This window comes from Somniosus microcephalus, chromosome 3 (genome assembly GCF_052327205.1).
Source record: "Somniosus microcephalus isolate GS21.2 chromosome 3, FLI_Smic_1.0, whole genome shotgun sequence".
Classification (NCBI taxonomy): Eukaryota; Metazoa; Chordata; class Chondrichthyes; order Squaliformes; family Somniosidae; genus Somniosus; species Somniosus microcephalus.
Window position 1 is genome coordinate 68,105,877 of NC_140989.1, and position 24,844 is coordinate 68,130,720.

General features: G+C 46.7%; 1 protein-coding gene across 3 annotated transcripts in view; it reads left to right on the forward strand.

The window, feature by feature from the left end:
- The window catches only part of eprs1 (glutamyl-prolyl-tRNA synthetase 1), a 100,692-nt gene that overhangs the window by 63,642 nt on the left and 12,206 nt on the right, over positions 1 to 24,844 (forward strand). For all 3 annotated transcript variants that reach the window (XM_085980999.1, XM_085981002.1, XM_085981004.1), the window contains 5 exons: positions 5,416 to 5,467; positions 7,184 to 7,393; positions 7,873 to 7,945; positions 10,328 to 10,407; positions 16,292 to 16,393. In XM_085980999.1, coding sequence (XP_085837125.1) covers positions 5,416 to 5,467; positions 7,184 to 7,393; positions 7,873 to 7,945; positions 10,328 to 10,407; positions 16,292 to 16,393 — 517 coding nt within the window. The remainder of the gene's footprint in view (positions 1 to 5,415; positions 5,468 to 7,183; positions 7,394 to 7,872; positions 7,946 to 10,327; positions 10,408 to 16,291; positions 16,394 to 24,844) is intronic.

Genomic DNA, 24,844 nt, shown 5'->3' on the forward strand with positions numbered 1-24,844 from the left:
TCAATGATGTTGAGGAAGTACACATTGCGGTCGGAGGAGGGGAGAGGCCCTTTAAAATCGACGCTCAGGCGTTCGAAAGGGCGAGTGGCTTTTATCAGGTGGGCTCTGTCTGGTCTATAAAAGTGCGGTTTGCACTCAGCGCAGACTTGGCAGTTCTTGGTCATGGTCCTGACCTCCTCAATGGAGTAAGGCAGGTTGCGGGCCTTGATGAAGTGGAAGAACCTGGTGACCCCCGGGTGGCAGAGGTCATTGTGGAGGGCCCTCAGCCTATCGATCTGCGCGCTGGCGCAGGTGCCACGCGATAGGGCATCTGGGGGTTCATTGAGCTTCCCAGGCCGGTACAAGATCTCGTAATTGTAGGTGGAAAGTTCGATTCTCCACCTCAAGATCTTGTCATTTTTGATTTTGCCCCTCTGCTTGTTGTTGAACATAAAAGCAACTGAACGCTGGTCAGTGAGCAGGGTAAATCGTTTTCCGGCCAGGTAGTGCCTCCAATGACGCACAGCCTCCACAATAGCCTGGGCCTCCTTCTCGACCGCGGAGTGTCTGGTCTCCGGGCCCTGGAGGGTTCGTGAGAAGAATGCCACAGGTCTCCCCGCCCGATTAAGGGTGGCGGCCAGAGCGAAGTCGGACGCATCGCTTTCCACCTGGAAGGGGATGGATTCGTCCACTGCGTGCATGGTGGCTTTGGCAATGTCCTCCTTGATACGGTGGAAGGCCGAGCGGGCCTCTGCCATCAGAGGAAAAGAGGTGGATTTGATCAGCGGACGGGCTTTGTCTGCATAGTAGGGGACCCACTGGGCGTAGTAGGAAAAAAACCCTAGGCACCTCTTCAGAGCTTTTAGGCAGTGGGAGTTCCATAAGGGGACGCATCCGGTCCGGGTCGGGACCGATGACCCCGTGTTCCACAACACAGCCAAGGATGGCGAGGCGGTCTGTGCGGAATATGCACTTCTCCTTGTTATATGTCAGGTTCAGGAGTTGGGCGGTGCGGAGGAATTTCTCGAGGTTTGCGTCATGGTCCTGCAAGTCATGGCCGCAGATGGTCACATTGTCTAGGTAAGGGAAAGTGGCCTGCAGCGCGTTTTGATCGACCATCCGGTCCATCTCCCTTTGGAAGACGGAGACCCCGTTGGTAACGCCAAAGGGAACCCTAAGGAAGTGATAGAGGTGGCCGTTTGCCTCAAAAGCAGTATACTGGCGGTCTTCGGGGCGGATGGGGAGCTGGTGGTACGCTGATTTCAGGTCAATGGTCGAAAAGACGCGGTCCTGCGCGATCTGGTTGACCATGTCAGCTATGCGGGGGAGTGGGTAGGCGTCCAGCAGGGTGTAGCGGTTTATTGTTTGGCTGTAGTCGATGAACAGGCGTCGTTTCTCGCCGGTCTTAACGACCACAACCTGGGCTCGCCAGGGGCTGGAGCTGCCCTCAATAATCCCCTCCTTCAGGAGCCGCTCCACTTCGGTTTTGATGAAAACCCTGTCCCCGGCACTGTATCGCCTGCTCTTTGTGGCGATGGGCTTACAGTCGGGGGTGAGGTTAGCAAACAGTGGGGGGGGTGGGACTCTGAGTGTGGAGAGGTTGCATCTGGTGCGCGGCGGGCAATTTGGAGGCTGCTGGCTGCGGACTGAGTGGGGGGGAGGGGGCCACCGTACGCCATCGTAACGCTTTTGAGGTGGCACTGGAAATCCAACCCCAGTAGAACGGCGGCGCAAAGTTGGGGCAGGACCAGGAGTTTAAAATTATTGAACACAGTCCCGTCTACTACTAGTGTCACCACGCAGTAGCCGCCAATGTCCGCTGACTGGGACTCGGCGGCCATAGAAATCCGCTGGTGCGCAGGCAGGACTGGGAGAGAGCAACGCCGCACCGTGTCGGGGTGGATGAAGCTCTCTGTGCTCCCGGAGTCAAAAAGGCAGTTTATTGCATGGCCGTTTACCTTAACGTCCATTTTGGACCGAGCTAGTTGGTGCGGTCTCGTTTGGTCCAGCGTAACAGAGGCCAGCGTAGGGGTCGGTGTGTCGCTGCGGGTATCAGATGGGGGGTGGTTGGCGGCCTGCTGCGTCCCGGCTGGTGTCCAAGATGGCGGCGTCCATGATTCCCATGTGGCTGGAGTCATCCAAGATGGCTGCTGCTGCGGTGGTTCGCACATGGCTGGGGAGGCCCAAGATGACGGCCCACACGCGGCGCTGTTGGGGGCCCAAGATGGCGGCTCGCACGGCCCACACGCGGCGCTGCTGGCGTTCGGGGTGGCTTTGGCCTTGCAGACGCTAGCGTAGTGTCCCTTTTTCCTGCAGCCCGAGCAGGTCGCATTCTTCGCCGGGCAGCGCGCTCTGGGGTGTTTGGCCTGGCCACAGAAGTAGCATTTCTGGCCTTGGGATACTGCTGTCTGGCTTTGGGACACTGCTGCGGTGGTTGGGCCGTTGTTGGGCTGTGGCTGGGGTGGCACGGTGCTATGGGGCTGTCCTACCGTGTCCCAGGTTGTCGTTCCCCGCGGCGTCCACGGTGCAGAGGAGTAGGCATCCATGCCCCGGTAGGCTGCGTCCAGCGTTCGTGCGATTTCGGAGGCTTTGTCGAGGGTGAGGTCACTCTGCTCCAGCAGTCGCTGTCGGGTGTAGTTGGACCTGTGGCCCGCTACGAAGGCATCCCGGATCAGTTCCTCCGTGTACTTAGCGGGCGTTACCGCCTTACACCCACAGGCCCAGCCAAGCACAGACAGTGCTTGGAGGTATTCCTCAGTCGATTCCCCAGGTTGTTGCTTGCGACTCCCCAGGAGGTGCCTGGCATAAACTTCGTTCACAGGGCGCGTGTACTGGGTCTTGAGGAGCTGGAGGGCGGCTGTGTACGAGGTCGCGTCCCGGATGACCGAGTACACTCGGTGGTTCACCTTGGAGATCAGGACAGACAGTTTGTTCGCATCCGTTACGACCGCAGTGGAGGCAGTCAGGAATGCCTCGAAGCACATGAGCCAGTGAGCAAACTTGGTGGAAGCGTCCGCTTCCCGACTGTCCAGGTCCAGGCATGCTGGTGTGAGGATCTTCTCCATTATAAAAAATTTAGTTAATAAAATTGATGCGCCATCAATTACTCAAAAGACTGAGGTTAAGCGAGTAACAACCAGGCTTTTATTAACTAAAGAATGAAGGTCTAGTCTCGAGTGGTCGACCCGTCCAGAATACTAAGGGACTGGGAGGTAGTCACTTATATACCTGGAATGGTGGGAGGAGTCAGCCGAGGCATGTCCAGACCTGTACCTAGTGGAATACACATACACATACAGACAGGTATAACAGTGGTTTACCACAATACATTAATTAGATGTGTACATTTATATTAGCTCATGTACTAGTAAATTATCTATGGCATTTCCCTTAGTCTCGGGGTCTGGGAGTTTTGGCGGCATTTTTAATAATATGCATGGATACCATAAAGGTATAGATTTGACGAGTTTGAAGACTCGTCTGACATTTAACCACGATTCTGTCTTCGACACGAGTGTCCTCAACTCCATCCCACAGCATGCTACCCGCCACCATCTCCGCACAACCCCAGCCCGGCATGAGGTTGAAAAGGCCATCCGACAACTGAAGAACAAGAAGGCCTCAGGAGCAGATGGAATCCCTGCCGAGGCACTAAAGTATGGCGGAGAAGCACTACTGGCGCAAATTCATGAACTCATTGCTCTTATCTGGAAGGAGGAGAGCATGCCAGGGGATCTCAGACGCCATAATTGTGACCATCTTCAAGAAAGGTGACAAGTCCGATTGCGGTAATTACAGAGGAGTTTCCCTGCTGTCTGCCACAGGGAAAGTCATCGCAAGAATCCTCCTCAATCGCCTTCTCCCAGTGGCCGAAGAGCTCCTCCCAGAGTCGCAATGCGGATTCCGCCCACTAAGGGGCACAATGGACATGATCTTCACCGCACGTCAATTACAAGAGAAATGCAGGGAACAGCACCAACCGCTGTACATGGCCTCCTTTGATCTCTCAAAGGCCTTCGACACTCAACCGTGAGGGATTATGGAGTGTCCTCCTCAAATTCAGCTGCCCTCAAAAGTTTGTCACTATCCTCCGCCTGCTTCACGACGACATGCAAGCCGTGATCCTGACTAACGGTTCCACCACAGACCCAATTCACGTACGAACCGGAGTCAAGCAAGGCTGTGTCATCGCACCAACGCTCTTCTCGATCTTGCTGCAATGCTCCATCTCACCCTCAGTAAGCTCCCCACTGGAGTGGAGCTAATTTACAGAACAAATGGGTAACTGTTCAACCTCCGTCACCTCCAGTCCAGATCCAAGGTCGTCCCATCCTCTTTTGTCGAATTAAAGTATGCAGACGACGCTTGCGTCTGCGCTCACTCGGAGGTCGAACTCCAAGCCATTGTCAACATCTTCACCGAAGCGTACGAGAGCATGGGCCTTACACTAAACATCCGTAAGACAAAGGTCCTCTACCAACCTGCCCCCGCCACACAGTACTGCCCCCTGATTATCAAAATCCACGACAAGGCCTTGGACAACGTGGATCACTTTCCGTACCTCGGGAGCTTATTGTCAACAAGGGCAGACGTCGACGATGAAGTCCAACACCGCCTTCAGTGTGCCAGTGCAGCTTTCGGTCGCCTGAGGAAGCGTGTTTGAAGACCAGGACCTCAAACCCGGTACTAAGCTCATGGTCTACAGAGCAGCAGTGATACCCGCCCTGTTGTATGCCTCAGAGACATGGACCATGTACAGCAGGCACCTCAAAGCACTGGAGAGGTACCATCAACGCTGCCTTTGCAAGATCCTGCAAATCCATTGGCAGGATAGACGCACCAACGTCAGTGTTCTTGCTCAGGCCAACATCCCCAGCATCGAAGCTTTGACCACGTTTGATCAGCTCCGATGGACGGGTCACATTGTCCACATGCCCGATACGAGATTCCCAAAACAAGCGCTCTACTCGGAGCTCCGGCATGGCAAGAGAGCCCCAGGTGGGCAGAGGAAATGCTTCAAGGACACCCTCCAAGCCTCCTTGAAAAAGTGCAACATCCCCACAGACACCTGGGAATCCCTGGCCCAAGTCTGCACAAAGTGGAGGAGAAGCATCCGGGAAGGGCGCCGAACACCTCGAGTCTCTTCGCCGGGAGCAAGCGCAGGCAGCGCAAGGAGTGCACGTCAACCCAAGTACCCCACCCACCCGCCCCTTCAACCACCGTCTGCCCCATCTGTGACAGAGACTGTAGGTCCTGCATTGGACGAATCAGTCACCTGCGAACTCATTTTTAATGTGGAAGCAAGTCATCCTCGGTTCTGAGGGACTGCCTAAGAAGAAGTAGAAGTCCAAATGGAGATGATGAAATATGGGGCTGGTTCAATTATTAATGTATGTTCTTGTTTGTTGATTTTAAATGATGTGATCTTGTTTGCAGATTGGGCCTAGAGGCTAAAAAAGAAGAGAATCTAGCAGAGTGGTATTCACAAGTAAGTGTGCTTTTTCAAAAGCCTTTTTGGGTCATTTGTATTTGAATTGTTAGAGAAATACATGTTTATTTCAATTTAGCTATAAATTGATAGCACTTTCTGGAAAGTAACCACAATAGTATAAACATTTAAATTTTTTAAAGGGAAGAAAGTTCCAGATTGAATTCCTTTCTGTTCAAAGTAGCCCCTGAATCATCTTGTCTGAAAGAAAAAGTGACAAAAATACGTATGACCCCATATAATAACTTTACCATTTTAGTAACCTTTCTAGGCTAAGAGATACTTACCTTTTATGGATCTTTTCCCCTCTTCTGGTAGCATCACTGACTGTGTCCCGAACAGCTCCATTCCTTTCAATGGTGGTTGCAACTCCAGACGAGCCCAAGAACTAATCAGGGGGTTGTCTGACCCTAAAAACCTCTACCAGCTGGGTGAAGCTGCATGCCCAGGCTGTTGGGACTGGCCACAGGACAATATTCTAAGTTGCTGCACCCATTCAATAAATGAAGCTGCTCTGGGATGCATGTGGCTCCTCACGGTCAGTGATCCATACAATGGAAAGACCCAAAATGGTTGGAGCCTGTGAGCAGTAATTAGTCGTGATAGTCTTTGATATGGATATCATTGTTCATCAACCAGGTGGAGCATCCTGATTGTTGGTATCTGCCATAATGTCTTTTAACTTTACTCTCATGGTTTATGATATCATCTGCAACCATTCATGTCTTGTAATCAGTTCTCCTTATCCATTATTTAATGTGTTTTTTTCTATATACTGATAATGTGCATATACTGTAAACTGGTCTAAAACATTTGGGTGTTTGATAACACTACTTCAGAAAAAAATACCCCAGTTAGCCACAGGTTCTAAATATTGCGCTGTTGCTTTATCGAGCAATTCAACTTGTGCTATAAATTTTTTTCCATAAAATATTTAGTGAAGTTTTTGAGTACAATTTTCTTCAATATTATGACTCATAAATTAAACTGTTTAAACTTAGCTTTAAACATTTTAATTCTAAATTGTCACAATGTACAGAGTTATAATAGCTATTTTAAATTCGTTTTGACTTGCACAGCAGAATTTATTTATGCTTTTATGCCCTCTAAAAGTTGCTGCAACCATTGAATGAAATGAGTGAAGCTGCTTTGGGATGCATGTGACTTCTCACCATCTTTATTTTCATGACTATTGCTTTTCTGCCCCTCTTCCCCTCCCCCAATTTGCCTTATCCTTCCCTTTCTGGCTTTAAGTTGGTTTACCAGTTCTAGGTTTACAAGAGAGAGAGATATCATCTTGGGGGTAGTTTTCAACTTCGTTGCCTGGGCAGTAACGCAGCAGAGCAGGTTGCCTGCCAGTTGTAGAACTCTCCTAGCCCCTAATTTTCATTTCATGGACTTCAGCGGTGAGCAATCTGCCCAGGTAGCGAAGTTGAAATTTAGCCCCTGTAGGTTTGCAGCAGATTAATAGCTGACAGCACCAAGATACTGTCTACCACATCAGTAGACATTAGTTAGTGGTAAAGTAAACGGATATAAACTAGTTACATATACTAGAAAAATGTAAAGATAATGCCATTGAGGTGCCAAATTACTGCTGTCACTTGCTTTTGAATTGAGCAATCCATTTGAGGCCACTTCAAGCAATTAATCTGACAAGTGCGTTTTTTTTGAATTCGTAAACGCCATGCAATTTGTCTTTTTTGCTGTACCTAGGTCATTACGAAATCAGAATTGATTGAATATTATGATGTCAGTGGCTGCTATATTCTCCGACCATGGTCTTATGCTATCTGGGAAGCTATCAAAGAGTTCTTCGACCGTGAGATTAAGAAACTTGGTGTGGAGAACTGCTACTTCCCCATGTTTGTGTCTCAGGCAGCCCTAGAGAAGGAGAAGTCACATATAGCAGACTTTGCCCCTGAGGTAAGAACATAAATATATTTCCTTCGAAATCCATTCACTTTGTGTTCCATTTTAAAGACGTATGATTGTGTAATGTATTTTGTAAAAGGTTTGGCATAGTTCTGACTTTAGGAATCTGGATTGTGACTTTTATGTCTGCATGCAAGAATGCTTAATTTTACACTGGGTCTCTAGGTCAAGAGTTGATTGAGGAAACAAAGCGTGTGTTGAAGACGCGCCCATCAAGCACACACTTGACTCTGTTGGCTTGCCTATGTACAAGTGATATAAAGTTAGGTTTTGTTGCATTTGATCCAAAATATGATCATGTTTATTTCATTTTAAATTTTGTGTGGAATACTGCATTCTAATGTCAGTGATACTGAAATTAAGTCCAGTGATCCATATGACTGAGAAATATTAAGTTATGATCTAAACTTACTTCACGTCGACTGTTTTGTTCCATGGAGGAATTAATCATTTTACTTTTTCAAAATAAGGTTGCTTGGGTAACTAGATCAGGAAAAACAGAGTTAGCAGAACCAATTGCTGTTCGACCAACAAGTGAAACAGGTAGGAAAGAATTTAATCAGGAATTTTTGACGGTTTATTGATGAAGAAAGAACTTGAATTAAAGAGTATCTTTAACATGTCCTCAAGACATCTCAGTGCTTCACATCCAATTAATTGTGTAACCATTGTTCTATAGATAAATGCAGAAGCCAGTTTGCACAAAGCAAGACCGCCAATGAGATAAATGACCTGTTGATCTGATTTTGGTATTGTTAGTTGATGGAATATTAAACTGGACACCAGAGAACTCCCTGCACTTCTCTCTGTCCCCCTTCAAATAGTGCCACAGGATCTCTAACATCCACTTGAATAGACAGACTGGAGCACTTTTTCAGACTTTACATTAAGTACAGTATCTCCTACAATGCAGCTCTCCCTTAGTGATGCACTGGAGTGTCACCCTGGTTTGTGCTTAAAACCTGGCGTGTGGCTTGAACGCATAGGCCTAGAAATTCAGTTGGGCGCCATTTGGGGCGCCAAGCTCGCCTGGGCGCCGGAATTACCGCTGCGAGCGGAGCCACTTGCGCCATCCCGATATTCAGTTTCTGCGCCCCAAACGGAAGCGGGCCGCTACTCGAGGCGCCCCGCTTGGGCCGCTCACCCTGAACATCGCCGCGCTAAGGGCCACAGCGCCACATGCTGCGGCACGGCATGCTGCGGTACTGCAGGCCTTCCCCCCCCCCCCCCATAGTTAAGGGGGAGGTGCCTGCAACAGCGCGAGCCCCGCTCGCGAGTGCCAGCAAATGAGCCTGGCACCAAGGAGAAGTGCCGGGCTCTCGGGAAACAGCCGGCAATGCCGCGGGGGGGGGGGGGGGTGGTTTAGGAGGCCGGGGATGGAGGTGCTGGCACGCGGCCGCCGAAAAAGCGGCCGCCCCGCACCTCCACCTTAACTTGCGCCACTACCGCCACAGGTAGGCCCTATGAACCGGTCGCGATTTGCGACCGGCGTTAGAGGCGGGCGCGACCAAATTTGGTGATCGGGGCGGGAGCGGGGCGCTGCGCACACCGATGACGTCATCGGTGGCGGCGCAGCGCTACAGGCTAACGCCGCCATTAGCGCCCCGCTAAATATCGCGGGAGGTGTGGCCAGTGGCGCTAAAGCCACTGAGTGCCCTCTTTGGGCGCTAACTGGTGGCGCAGCCCACTGAATTTCCAGGCCATAGTCTCTTGACCTACAATCACAGAACTTTACAGTAAGGGACTATTCAGCTCATTGCGCCTTTGCTGGCTCTAGAACGAGCTATCCACTTGAACGAGCATTCCCTTTTAAAATGTTTCTTTTTCCAAATATTTATCTACTCTTTTAAAAGTTACAGGAAACTCTCTTTTAACCGGCACCTAAATAATCAGAAATCTCTTAACTGGCAAAATTCAGGAGTAGGTTCAGGTAAGTTTTACTATATATTAGTGGCCGTGTAGCCGGGGTTCCTGCACCTGTGGCCGTGTAGCCGGGGTTCCTGCACCTGTGGCCGTGTAGCCGGGGTTCCTGCACCTGTGGCCGTGTAGCCGGGGTTCCTGCACCTGTGGCCGTGTAGCCGGGGTTCCTGCACCTGTGGCCGTGTAGCCGGGGTTCCTGCACCTGTGGCCGTGTAGCCGGGGTTCCTGCACCTGTGGCCGTGTAGCCGGGGTTCCTGCACCTGTGGCCGTGTAGCCGGGGTTCCTGCACCTGTGGCCGTGTAGCCGGGGTTCCTGCACCTGTGGCCGTGTAGCCGGGGTTCCTGCACCTGTGGCCGTGTAGCCGGGGTTCCTGCACCTGTGGCCGTGTAGCCGGGGTTCCTGCACCTGTGGCAGTGGACGGGGCTCTCGTACATTGCTAAGTATGCCTCTCTGTAATCCGGACTTTTTGATCAACCGGCACCACGCCGGTCCCGTCGGTGCCTGATAGAGAGTTTCCTGTATCATAGAATCTGCTTCCACTAGGACATTCTGGTAGGGCATTCCATATCCTTACAGCCACCTGCTTAAAAAGATTCTCCTAACCTCTCCTTTTGTTTTGGTGATGATAAATTTATGACCTCTAATTACAGGCTCACCAATCAGTGGAAATAGTTTTTTCTGATTTACCTTATTGAAACCCCTCATATTTTTGATAACATCTAAAAGATCTCGTAATCGTCTTTGCTCTAATTAAGAGAGTCCCAGTTCCTCTAATCATAATCATTCCTCTCATCCCTGTCATCATCATAGTGAAATAAAAACAGAAAATGCTGGAAACACTCAGCAGGTCATGCAACATCTTTGGAGAGAGGATGGTTGGGTTAACATTTCAGATCAATGACCTTTCATCAGAACCGGGAGATGTTACAGATAAATAGCTTAAAGGGTGGAGCTTCCTGTCTTAATAAAAATACCTACTTCTCTTGTGTGTGTTTATTTTGTCAGCCATGTACCCAGCCTATGCCAAATGGGTGCAGTCACATCGCGATTTACCAATCAAACTCAACCAATGGTGCAACGTAGTGGTAGGTATTGAAGGCCGTGTTTACCTGCATAAATATGTATTGATGTTTTCGTGTTTCATTTCAAGTATGAATGGATGAAGCCCCTAGTATGACCAATGGAAACTTGTAAAGTGCAGAAATAAGAGAGGAGTGTAAGGGAATGGAAAATACACGGCAAAATTGTCCTGGACACTGTGTACCTTTCAGTAACTAATTTATATCCACCGTTGGTGGGATCCTGTGAACAGGCCACCTTCCCCTTGACTGGGATGGTCCATGGTACGGAAATCTGCACGTTTTTCATCATTCAAGCATCCCTCGTACATTGTAGGAATTTATTCGATCTTGCTTGGTTCTGTTTTTGTTTTTAACCATCATGACTACCCCCATGTGTCCCCCTGCTCCTGCACTATACAAAAGCCTATGATCTTCATGATGGTGCAATTCTTTTGAGGTTTTCTAAGCTACCAGCATTATTTTTATTTGACTTCTCGAGTCACTCTGTAGCAGAGGAAGGTACAGTTTTTAGCTTTTAAGTGCTTAATTATACTTCTAAATCTTTCTGTTTTAGTTAACTCCTTGTGTGCGACCATAGCTGAAGCTGACACCTCCGGAACACTGGTCTTACTTAACTAATTTAGAAAATCGCTCACTTTGGGCACAAGCTATATGCTGCTTTCAAAGGCTCGTGCCTTCAGCAGGTTTAATCTATAAAGCAATAACTACCTCAGATTCTCAGGTGATCCAGTGGAATTTTTTGCAGCACCAGTGATCTCTCCAGAAAGTAGCTCCTCTCCTAAAACAAAGAAATTAAAATCATTCAGCTGTGGTGATGGGTGCTTTTCCCCCAAGATGGAGCTCAGTACCTTGGATTCTTCTCCTTGGATCCAATCTCATAGCTGCATAAAAAATGTAACGCCAAGTATGACTTCAAGCAGGGACACAGACTCTAGTGCAAAACCATAATCTAATTACAACAGGATACTCGGATGGAACTTTTTTGTCCCTCAGCTGTTGTGCTTAGAGATTTGGGCAGGGGGAAACAGCACTACTTGGGTGATCATTCAGCTCCAGATACAGTAAGTGGTTTATTCTGCTAAAGAGAGAAGCTTCCTTACACACGTCAATCTTGGGTTGCAGGGGAATGTACCAGACCTTTCACCTTATCACTTTCCAGTTGCCATGTAGATGATCAAACAAAATTCATCATTCTAAACAAGGGTACATCGCACTTAGACAAAGTGCATGGGATTATTAATATTAAATGATAACCGAGTGTGGACTGGATCGATTTCTGCTGGAATCCATCACAAGCAATCATGACTTCGTCAGAAGTTTGAGGCAGGGAGCCACGATTTGAAGGCTGTTCAGCTTCTGTTAACTGTTTCTTGGGAGAGACTGAGTGTGGTGACTATCCAGATTTGTTGCCATCGATGGATCAGGATATGCTTGACACCCTTTATTCTGGAGCCCTTCACTCATTCACCCTGCCACAGGTGGTTCCAACACTTGGAGAGAGCTACTTAGGCAGTGATTGGCAGTGGCTGATCAAACAAATTGTCTCCATCAATCTATTGATCAATAATTCTGTTGCATCCATTTTTCCCCTTAGGATGGCCTAAGTGAATGATGGAAGAGAAAATGTAGGGAGTGAGGGTACTGAGGATGATGAGGATTCACTCGAATAGTACTAGGTTTGGTGAGGCATTTTATGTCCAGGTGGAGCAGGGAATAAATGCTACTCTTGCTGTGGTTGTAGAAGCCCAAGTGAATCCCTATCTTCAGCTATTTAGTAGGCACAGCTTGTCAATGGGTTTTTCATGCCCTCATCCCTATAGGAGTGTACCCTTGGGTTTGAGTGGTAATCTGAGGTACACCTAGATCAGCAGACCTTTTAGATCAGGTACTAGTACCAGACTCTGGTCATTCTCCATGTCCTCCCTTCAGCCTGAAAGGTCAGTGACCTGCTGCGCATTGTAGGCTAGCCTTATTTTATGTGGCATGAGGATAGAGTCGTTCTTGGACTCGCCCAGGGATTTTCCCCTAGATGGTGACCGTTTGATTTGGGTGAGGGATTGTTGTACCCTGTTTATATACATGCCATTTCAATCAGATGAAGATTGTAAATATAGATATCCACAGTATGTTTTATTTTTATGTTCACTGAACTCTGGGAAACACCAGGAGTTGTGTATGTCATATGGACAGAAGACCTGGTTATTTCAGTCATGAGACAGTGTATTGCAAAATGGCTAATCAAGTGTATTCTCCACTATACCACTTAGCAGGTGAACATCCCCGAGTAAAGGGCCATTCAACTTGTTCCACAGTTGCTATATGGGTTTCTCGTTTCCGTTGACTATATCCGTAAGGCAGCTGCACGGAGTACCTCTCCTGTTTACCAGACTTTACTGTTTAATTTTGACCAACTCCAGGACAATGTTTTTAGTAGATTTGTTTTGGTGGCAGGGGTTGAGGGGCCCCAGCTACCGTCCCCCTAAATTGGCACTACTTTGGTATAGCTTGGAAGGTGTGCGAAGAGTACTTGCATGACTAAGAGAGTGAGATTGCCTACCTTGTAGAATACATCACACTCCATGATTTCTCTCGACTACCACATGGTTGCCCTGCTGATCGGATTTGTTGTTTTATTAAAATATTTTGAAGGAAGTTGTTTTTAGATTAGTTCAAAAAGAACTGAACAATTTTGCCGATACTAATCCTTTATATAGGTTGAGATCAGTGTGTCATATGGGCAACCCCATACGTGCCAAAACTGCTCACTATTCCAGGATCGTCCTGAAATGCAAAGATAACCTCTGGCTTCTCTTCACTACAAACCATCTTCTTAAACTCCTAAACCTGAGATTAGTCATTTAAAAAAAAAAAAAGTAATTAAAATACTTTGGCCTAGAAATTCAGTTAGGGGCGCCCAGCTCGCCTGGACGCCGGAATTACCGCTGCGCGCGGAGCCACTTGCGCCAGCGGGAAATTCAGTTTCAGCGCCCCCAAGTGGAAGCCGGCCGCTAAACAAGGGTTTCGGCGCCCCACTTGGGGCGCTGAAACTGACTATCGGCGTGTAAAATGCCGCAGCGCCACCCGCTGCGGCACGGTAGCCTGCAGTACTGCAGGCCTTCCTCTCAATCTTAAGGGGGAGGTGCCTGCAACAGCGCGATCCCCGCTCGCGAGTGCCAGCAAATGAGCCCGGCACCAAGGAGAAGTGCCGGGCTCTCTGGAAACAGCCGGCAATGCCGCGGGGGCGTGGTGCAGGAGGCCGGGGAAGGAGGTGCGGGCAGGCGGCCACCGAAAAAGCGGCCGGCCGCACCTCCACCTTAACTCGCCCCAGTACCGGCACAGGTAGGCCCCGTGTACCGGTCGCTGTTTGCGGGGGAGGCGGCAGCAACTAAATATGGATAGCGGGGCGCTGCGCACACCGATGACGTCATCGGTGGCGGCGCAGCGCTAATGGCTAACGCCGCCATTAGCGCCCCGCTAAATATCGCGGTAGGTTTGCACAGTGGCGCAAAAGCCCTCTTTGGGCGCAAACTGGTGGCGCAGGCCACTGAATTTCTAGGCCTTTAAGTCTAAAAAGGTGTGTTAAAATAAAATCTACACAACTTCCTGAAAAGGCTTTGAGCTTTCAGTAAGCTGAACAGATCTTAATATATGAAGTCAAATGAAAACATAGTGCAGGCCTGCCTCCTCCACCCTCGCCTCCAACAAGTGCGAGGAGCTCATGGACTTCTTTGTCACTAAGATTGAGACCCTCTGTTCAGCTGCCTCTACTGCTTCCCTCCATTCCCCTAGCCCACCAGGCCAAACTTCCCCTAAGGTTCCCTCTTACCCTAGCCCTGAACTCTCATATTTCACTAGTTTCTCCCCCTAGCTCCCCTCACCGAGCTCAATGTCCATGAGACCCACTTCCTGCTCCCTTGACCCTATTCTCAGCAAACTGCTGACCACCCAACTTCCCTTCCTGGCCCTCATGTTAGCTGATATTGTTAACAGTTCCTTCTCCTCAGGTACTGTTTCCCCCTCCCTTTCAAATCTGCTGTCATCACACCCCTCCTCTAAAAACCCACCCTTGACCCCTCTGTTCTTGCAAACTACCACTCCATCCCCAATTTCCCTTTCCTCTCCAAAGTTCTTGAACGTGTTGTTGCCTCCCAAAATCCGTGCCCATCTTTCCCGTACCTCCATGTCTGAACCCATCCAATCTTTTGATTTTCCACCTCTGCCACAGCATTGAAACAGCCCTTATCAAAGTCACAAATGGCATCCAATATGACTGTGGTAAACTATCCCTCCTTATCCTTCTCAACCTGTCTGCAGTCTTTGACATGGTTGACCACACCATCCTCCTCCAATGCCTCTCCTCCATCATCCAGCTGGGTGGGACTGCCCTCACCTGGTTCCATTCTTATCTATCTAACCGTAGCTAGAGAATCACCGGCAAAGACTTCTTCTCTTCTCCCACACCGTTACCGCTGGAATCCCCCAAGAATTTATCCTTGGCCCCCTCCTATTTCTCCTACATGCTGCCCTTTGTTACCTCTAAACTTGACACTTCCAATGTTATTCTGGTCGTCTTCCCATCTTCCACCCTTCATAAACTTGAATTCATCCAAAATTCTGCTGCCCTTATGCCAATTCACACCAAATTCCGTTCACCCATCACCTCTGTGCTCACTGACCGACATTGGCTCCTGGTCCGGCAAGGCTTCAATTTTAAAATTCTCATCCTTGTTTTCAAATCCATACATGGCCTTGCCCCTCCCTACCTCTGTAACCTCCTCCAACCCTACAGTCCTCCAAGATCGCTGTGCTCTAATTCTGGCCTCTTGAGCATCCCCGATTTTAATCGCTCCACTATTTGCTGCCATGCCTTCAGCTGCCTAGGCTCTAGGCTCTGTAATTCCCTCCCTATGCCTCTCTACCTCTCCTCCTTTAAACCTACCTCTTTGACCAGCTTTTGGTCACCTGTCCTAATATCTCCTTACATGGCTCAGTGTCAAATCTTGTTTGTTAACGCGCCTTGGGATGTTTTACTATGTTAAAGGCGCTATATAAATGCAAACTGTTGTTGATAGAACAAGTGTGATTTGTAATTCCTCAAAACCAGTCAAAATTGGACATGTTCCTATGGGGAGTGAGAGATGGTTACTGTCCTGTTCAATGCATAGCTGAGCTTCAAACCCCTCATTCTGTCCACCACCAAAACTGCTTACTTCTACCGTTGCAATATTGTCCACCTCTACCCCTACCTCAGCCCCAACAATGCTGAAACCCTTGCCTGTCTGTCATTTTTATACATCAATTATTTCAATGTCTTCCTTGATGGCCTTCTGTCCTTCACCCTTCATAAATTTGTCTAAAGCTTGGCACAGGACAAAATATGGGTAACTAAATCTTGCTTGCCCTGTCTTTACCTACGTACATTGGCTTCATGTCCCTCCAACATGTTGAATTTCAAATCCCAATCCTTGCATCCCTCCACAGCCTCTGCTTCCTTATCTCTGCTACCTCCTCCAACCTTGTCTTATCCCCCTGCGCCCTTCAGTCCTCCAACTCTGGCTTTTTGCCATTGGTGGCAGAGCCTTCAGCCTCCTTGTCCCTACTCTCTCGAACTCCATCCCTAAGTCCCTCTGCCTCTCTATTTATCTCCATCTTTGAAACCTTCTCAAAACCCACTTTTTCAACCAAACTTTTGGTTAACTCTCCTACCTTAGCTTGGTGTCTGTTCCTTGTTTTCTCTCTCTCAAGTACCTTTGGCTGTTTTTTACATTAAAGATACTATATAAATGCAAGTTGTTATTTCCAGCATTTTCTGTTTTTTCAGTGATTAATATTGGTCATAAAGGTTGTGACTGGTTGTGTGATTGTATGTATTTTCTTTACTCCACAGCGTTGGGAATTCAAACACCCACAGCCATTTCTACGCACTCGTGAGTTCTTATGGCAGGAAGGACATACAGCATTTGCTACTCGTGAGGAGGCCACAGAGGAGGTAAGACATCAGAGGGGTTGGGGGGGGGGGGGGGTGGTAAACACTTCAATTTGGGGTATTTTTTCTGCATCATAAGAGCCCTAAACAAAATCATAACAAGAGATAGGAGTAGGCCATTTGGCCCTTCGAGCTTGCTCCGCCATTCAATAAGATCATGGTTGATCTCATCTCCACTTTCCTGCGCTTTCTCCATATCCCTTGATTCCCTTAATATTCAAAAATCTATCAATCTCTGTCTTGAAAACGATTGAGCCTCCACAGCCCTCTGGGGTAGAGAATTCCAAAGATTCACCACCCTCTGAGTGAAGAAATTTCTCCTCATCTCAGTCCTAAATGGCCGATCCCTTATTCTGAGACTGTGGCCCCTGGTTCTAGACTCCCCAGCCAGGTGAAACATCCTCCCTGCATCTACCCTGTCAAGTCCTGTAAGAATTTTATATGTTTCAATGAGATCACCTCTCATTTTTCTAAACTCTAGAGAATATAGGCCCAGTCTACTCAATCTCTCCTCAAAGGATAACCACCCCCATCCCAGGAACCAGTTTGGTGAACCTTCGTTGCACTCCCTCTATGTATATCCTTCCTTAGGTAAGGAGACCAAAACTGTACACAATACTACAGGTGTGGTCTCACCAGGGCTCTATATAATTGCAGTAAGACGTCTTTACTCTTATACTCAAATCCTCTTGTAATAAAGGCCAATATACCATTTGCTTTCCTAACTGCTTGCTGTACCTACATGTTAACTTTCAGTGATTCTTGTACAAGGACACCCAGGTCCCTCTGAACACCAACATTCCAACATTTCCCAATCTCTCACCATTTAAAAAATACTCTTCTATTTTTCCTACCAAAGTCGATAACTTCACATTTCCCCACATTATATTCCATTTACCATGTTCTTGCCCACTCACTTAGCTTGTCTATATCCCCTTGAAGCCTCTTTGCATCCTCCTCACAACTTACATTCCCAGCCAGCTTTATCATCAGCAAATTTGGATATATTACATTTGGTCCCCTCATCCAAATCATTGATGTAGATTGTGAATAGCTGAGGCCCAAGCACTGAGCAGGGAGACAGAGGAAAGGGAAACAAAGATAGAAGCAAAAGACAGGAAGGAGAAAAGCAAATGTGGCAGTCCGAGAAATCAAGGGTTTAAATCAAACATGGCCACAGTAAATAATAATTCTAAAAGGCCTGAGTGTTTAAAAAAAACAAGCCTGAAGGCTTTGTGTCTTAATGCGAGGAGCATTCGTAATAAGGTGGATGAATTAGCTGCGCAAATAGAGGTAAACAGATATCATGTGATTGGGATTACGGAAACATGGCTCCAGGGTGACCGAGGCTGGGAACTCAACATCCAGGGGTATTCAATATTCAGGAAAGACAGGCAAAAAGGAAAAGGAGGTGGGGTAGCATTGCTGGTTAAAGAGGGGATTAACACAATTTTAAGGGAGGGTATTAGCTCTGATGATGTGGAATCTGTATGGGTAGAACTGAGAAATACCATGGGGCAGAAAACGTTACTGGGAGTGGTATACAGACCCCCAAACAGTAATGCAGAGGTTGGGGATGGCATTAAACGGGAAATTAGAGACGCGTGCAATAAGGGCACAGCAGTTATCATGGGTGACTTTAATCTACATATAGATTGGGCCAACCAAATTAGTAACAATAATGTGGAGGAGGAATTCCAGGAGTGTATACGGGATGGTTTCCTGGACCAATATGTCGAGGAACCAACTGGAGACCAGGCCATCTTAGACTGGGTATTATGTAATGAGAGGGGATTAATTAGCAATCTTGTGTGAGGCCCCTTGGGGCGGAGCAGTCATAATATGATAGAATTCTTCATTAAGATGGAGAGTGAAGTAGTTGACTCAGAGACTTGGGTCCTAAATTTAAATAAAGGAAACTACGATGGTATGAGGCGCGAGTTGGGTAGGATTGATTGGGGAATGTTACTCAAAGGGTTGACGGTGGATAGGCAATGGCAAACATTCAAAGATCGCATGGATGAACTACAGAATTTGTTCATCCCTGTTTGGCATAAAAATAAAACAAAAAAGGTGACTCAACCGTGGCTAACAAGGGAAATTAGGGATAGCATAAGATCCAAGGAGAGGACATATAAAGTGGCCAGAAAAAGCAGTAAACCTGAGGATTGGGTGCAGTTTAGGATTCAGCAAAGGAGGACAAAGCGATTAATTAAGAGGGGGGAAATAGAGTATGAGAGTAAGCTTGCAGGGAACATAAAAACTGACTGTAAAAGCTTTTATAGATATGTGAAGAGAAAAAGATTGGTGAAGTCAAGCGTAGGTCCCTTGCAGTCAGAATCAGGGGAATTTATAATGGGGAACAAAGAAATGGCAGAGCAAGTAAATACATATTTTGGTTCTGTCTTCACAAAGGAGGACAGAAATAACCTCCCAGAGATGTCGGGGAACATAGGGTCTAATGAGAGGGAGGAACTGAATGAAATCAGTATTTGTAGGGAAATGGTGTTTGGGAAATTGACGGGATTGAAGGCCGATAAATCCCCAGGGCCTGATAATCTACATCCGAGGGTACTTAAGGAAGTGGCCCTAGAAATAGTAGATGCATTGCTGGTCATCTTCCAAAATTCTATAGACTCTGGAACAGTTCCCATGGATTGGAGGGTAGCTAATGTTACCCCGCTGTACAAAACGGGGAATTATAGCCTGACATCGGTAGTGGGGAAAATGCTAGAGTCCATTATAAAAGATGTAATAGCAGAGCACTTGGAAAACAGTGACAGGATCGGACAAAGTCAACATGGATTTACAAAAGGTAAATCGTGCTTGACTAATCTACTGGAATTTTTTGAGGATTTAACTGGTCGAATAGATAAGGGAGAACCAGTGGATGTGGTGTATTTGGACTTTCAGAAGGCTTTCGATAAGGTCCCGCATAAGAGATTAGCATGTAAAGGTAAGGCACATGGGATTGGGGGCAAGGTACTGACTTGGATAGAGAACTGGTTGGCAGACAGGAAGCAAAGAGTTGGAATAAACGGCTCTTTTTCCGAGTGGCAGGCAGTGACTAGTGGGGTACCGCAGGGATCGTTCCTAGGACCCCAGCTATTCACAATATATATTAATGATCTAGACGAGGGAACTAGATGTAATATCTCCAAGTTTGCAGACGACACAAAGCTGGGTGAGCGTGTGTGCTGTGAGGAGGATGCCGAGAAACTCCAGTATGATTTGGACAGGGGTGATTGGGCAGATGCAGTATAATGTGGATAAATGCGAGGTTATCCACTTTGGTGGCAAAAACAGGAAGGCAGATTATCATCTGAACGGCAATAGATTGGGAGAAGGGAAAGTGCAACGAGACCTGGGTGTCCCTTGTGCACCAGTCGCTGAAGGTAAGCATGCAGGTGCAGCAGGCGGTTAAGAAGGCAAATGGTATGTTGGCCTTCATAGTGAGAGGGTTTGAGTATAGGAACAAGGATGTCTTGCTGCAGTTGTACAGGGCCTTGGTGAGACCACACCTTGAGTATTGTGTGCAGTTTTGGTCGCCTTATCTGAGGAAGGATGTTCTTGCCCTGGAGGGAGTGCAGCGAAGATTCACCAGACTGATACCTGGGATGGCAGGAATGACGTATGAGGAGAGATTGGGTCAATTGGGCTTATACTTGCTGGAGTTTAGAATAATGAGAGGTGATCTCATTGAAACTTATAAAATTCTAACAGGACTAGACAGACTAGATGCAGGAAGGATGTTCCTGATGGCGGGGGAGTCCAGAACCACAGGTCACAGTCTAAAGATTTGGGGTAAGCCATTTAGGACAGAGATGAGGAGGAATTTCTTCACCCAGAGAGTGGTGAACCTGTGGAATTCTCTACCACAGAAGGCAGTTGAGGCCAATTCATTAAATATATTCAAGAAGGAGTTAGATCTATTTCTTAAGGCTAAAGGGATGTGGGGAGAAGGCAGGGACAGGGTACTGAGTTTGGATGATCAGCCATGATCTCATTGAATGGCGGAGCAGGTTCGAGGGGCCGAATGGCCTACTCCTGCTCCTATCTTCTATGTTTCTATGATCCTTGCGATACCCCACTAGTTACAGCCTGCCAGCCCAAAAATGACCGGTTTATTCCTACTCTCTGTTTTCTGTCAGTTAACCAATCCTCAATCCATGCTAGTATATTGCCCCCAATCCCATGAGCCCTAATTTTGTTTAATAACCTCTTGTGTGGCACCTTATCAAATGCCTTCTGAAAATCCAAATACACCACATCCACTGGTTCCCCCTTATCTATTCTAGTTACAACCTCAAAAAACTCCAACAGATTTGTCAAACGTGATTTCCCTTTCATAAATCCCTGTTAACTCTGCCCAATCCTATTATTTTCTAAGTGCCCTGTTACCACGTCCTTAATAATAGATGTACAGCAGGCACCTCAAAGCACTGGAGAGGTACCACCAACGCTGCCTCTGCAAGATCCTGCAAATCCATTAGCAGGATAGGCGCACCAACATCAGTGTTCTTGCTCAGGCCAACATCCCCAGCATCGAAGCTCTGACCACGCTCAATCAGCTCCGATGGACGGGTCACATTGTCCGCATGCCCGATACGAGACCCCCAAAACAAGCGCTCTATTCGGAGCTCCGGCACGGCAAGAGAGCCCCAGGTGGGCAGAGGAAACGCTTCAAGGACACCCTCAAAGCCTCCTTGAAAAAGTGTAACATCCCCACCGACACCTGGGAATCCCTGGCCCAAGACCGCACAAAGTGGAGGAGAAGCATCCGGGAAGGCGCCGAACACCTCGAGTCTCTTCGCCGGGAGCAAGCGGAAGCCAATCGCAGGCAGCGCAAGGAGCGCACGTCAACCCAAGCACCCCACCCACCTGTGACAGAGACTGTAGGTCCCGCATTGTTCTCATCAGTAATGTGGAAGCAAGACATCTTCGGTTCCGAGGGACTGCCTAAGAAGAAGAAGAATAGATTCTAGCATTTTCCTTGCTATTGATGTCAGACTAACTGGTCTATAGTTCCCCGTTTTCTCTCTCCCTCCTTTCTTAAATAGCGAGGCTACGTTTGCCACCTTCCAATTTGCGGGAACTGTTCCAGAATCTATGGAATTTTGGAAAATGACAACCAATGCATCCTCCTTCTTCTTAGGCAGTCCCTCGGAACCGAGGATGACTTGCTTCCACTATCTCAATAGCCAACACTTTCAAAACCCTAGGATGCAGGTCATCAGGTCCAGGAGATTTATCAGCTTTCAGTTATTTTGAATAATGTTGGCCATATTCCTGGTGGATATGAATATACTTTTTTTATAGTCATAATTTAGCATTAATCATCACTAAATTGTTGGTCTACAACTGGTTATGTAGGAAATGGTTTTAAGGTATCTTCTTAGTTGTCAAATTTTTTGTCTTGTATTACTCCTGTGAAGCGCCGTGGGATGTTTTACTATGTTAAAGACGCTATATAAATACTAGTTGTTGTAGTTGGGTGCATGTTCTATGTAGCTTGGGTTTTTATTTTCTGTATGATGTTTCTATTTAAGAAAAAAAGCAAGTTAGTTGCTACTGCAGGCCACAAGGTGAAGCTAGATCTGTTTTGTTCTGCCACTGTCTGAATCCAAATGTTAATAGTTGCTAATTGCCCTTTAGACTGGCAGTTACGAACTGAATTAACCCATTAATTTGGCTCATTTGTCTCACTGGTAATTTTATTGCCTTCAATTGATCAAGAGCCTATCTCTGGATGGAAGAATTACTTGTTAGGTTGCGGAAAAAGATTACTCGGGAAGATCATAAGCATTTCTGAATCTTTTCAGTCACTGATGTCTGAGCCATTCGCCCTAGAAGTGCAATGCCCAAATCATTACACTGCAGATACATTGGTACATGTGAAGGGTTAAAGCCAAAAGGCCACCTTTTCTTTTCAAATGCTAACTGATCTGTGTATTTCCATTATTTTCAGTTTTATTTTGGAGGGTGTAAGTTTGGGATTTCAATGTGGGGATGCCCCTCTTATATATTAGATCCCTGAGGTATTAGCATCCACGCCAAGGTTGCCTTATTTCCAAGCACATACGAATTAGGAGCAGGAGTAGGCCACTCGGCCCCTCGAGCCTGCTCCGCCATTCAATAAGATCATGGCTGATCCGATTACTCCACATTCCTGATAACTCTTCACCCCCTTGCTCATCAAGAATCTATCTACCTCTGCCTTAAAAATATTCAAAGACTCTGCTTCCACCGTCCTCTGAGGAAGAGAGTTCCAAAGACTCACGACCCTCTGAGGAAAAAATGTCTCCTCATTTCTGTCTTAAACGGGCGACCCCCTATTTTTAAACAGTGACCCCTAGTTCTAGATTCTCCCACAAGAGGAAACATCCTCTCCACATCCACCCTGTCCAGACCCCTCAGGATCTTTTATGTTTCAATCAAGTCACCTCTTACCCTTCTAAACTCCAGCGGATACAAGCCTAGCCTGTCCAACCTTTCCTCATAAGACAACCCGCCCATTCCAGGTATTAGTCTAGTAAACCTTCTCTGAACTGCTTCCAATACATTTACATCCTTCCTTAAATAAGGAGACCAATACTGTACACAGTACTCCAGATGTGGTCTCACCAATGCCCTGTATAACTGAAGCATAACCTCCCTACTTTTGTATTCAATTCCCCTCGCAATAAACGATAACATTCTGTTAGCTTTCCTAATTACTTGCTGTACCTGCATACTAACCTTTTGTGATTCATGCACTAGGACACCCAGATCCCTCTGCATCTCAGCTCTGCAATCTCTCACCATTTAGATAATATGCTTTTTTATTCTTCCTACCAAAATGGACAATTTCACATTTTCCCACATTATACTCCATTTGCCAGATCTTTGCCCACTCACTTAACCTATCTATATCCCTTTGTAGCCTCCTTATGTCCTCTTTACAATTTATTTTCCTACCTATCTTTGTGTCATCAGCAAATTTAGCAACCATACCTTTGGTCCCTTCATCCAAGTCATTTATATAAATTGTAAAAAGTTGAGGCCCCAGCACTGATCCCTGTGGCACACCACTCGTTACATCTTGCCAATCAGAAAATGACCCATTTATGCCTACTCTCTGTTTCCTGTTAGCTAGCCAATCTTCTATCCATGCCAATATATTACACCCTACACCATGAGCTTTTATTTTCCGCAATAACCTTTGATGTGGCACCTTATCAAATGCCTTCTGGAAATCTAAGTAAAGTACACCCACTGGTTCCCCTCTATCCACAGCACATGTTACTTCCTCAAAGAACTCCAATAAATTTGTTAAACATGATTTCCCTTTCACAAAACCATGTTGACTCTGCCTAATTACTTTGATCTTTTCTAAGTGCCCTGCTATAACATCTTTAATAATAGCTTCTAACATCTCTATGACAGATGTTAAGCTAACTGGCCTGTAGTTTCCTGCTTTCTGTCTCCCTCCCTTTTTGAATAAAGGAGTTATATTTGCTATTTTCCAATCTAATGGAACCTTCCCCGAATCTAGGGAATTTTGGAAAATTAAAACCAATGCATCAACTATGTCACTAGCCACTACTTTTAAGACCCTAGGATGAAGTCCATCAGGACCCGGGGACTTGTCAGCCCGCAGCTCCAACAATTTGCTCCGTACCACTTCCCTGGTGATTATAATTTTCTTGAGTTCCTCCCTCCCTTCCATTTCCTGATTTATAGTTATCTCTAGGATGTTACTTGTATCCTCTATAGTGAAGACCGATGCAAAATATCTGTTCAATTCAACTGCCATCTCCTTATTTTCCATTATTAATTCCCCAGACTCACTTTTTATAGGACCAACGCTCACTTTGTTAACTTTTTCTTTTTTAAATATCTATAGAAACTCTTGCTATCTGTTTTTATATTTCTAGCTCGCTTTCTCTTGTACTCTAATTTTTTTCTCCTTATTAATCTTTTAGTCATTCTTTGCTGTTTTTTATATTTTGTCCCATCTTCTGACCTGCCATCCATCTTTGCGCAATTATATGCTTTTTCTTTGTTTGATACTATCTTTAACTTTTTTAGTTAACCACAGATGGTGGGTCCTCCCCTTGGAATTTTTCTTGTTGGAGTGTATATAGTCTGTGTATTTTGAAATATCCCCTTAAATGTCTGCCACTGCAACTCTATTGACCTATCCCTTAACCTAATTTGCCAATTCACTTTAGCTAGCTCTGCTTTCATGCCCTCATAATTGCCCTTATTTAAGTTTAAAACACTAGTCTTGGACCCACTCTTCTCTCCCTCAAACTGAATGTAAAATTCAATCATATGATTGCTGCTACCTAGGGGCGCCTTCACTATGAGGTCATTAATTAATCCTATCTCGTTGCACAATACCAGGTCTAGTACAGCCTGCTCTCTGGTTGGCTCCAGAACGTGCTGTTCTAAGAAACTATCCCAAAAATA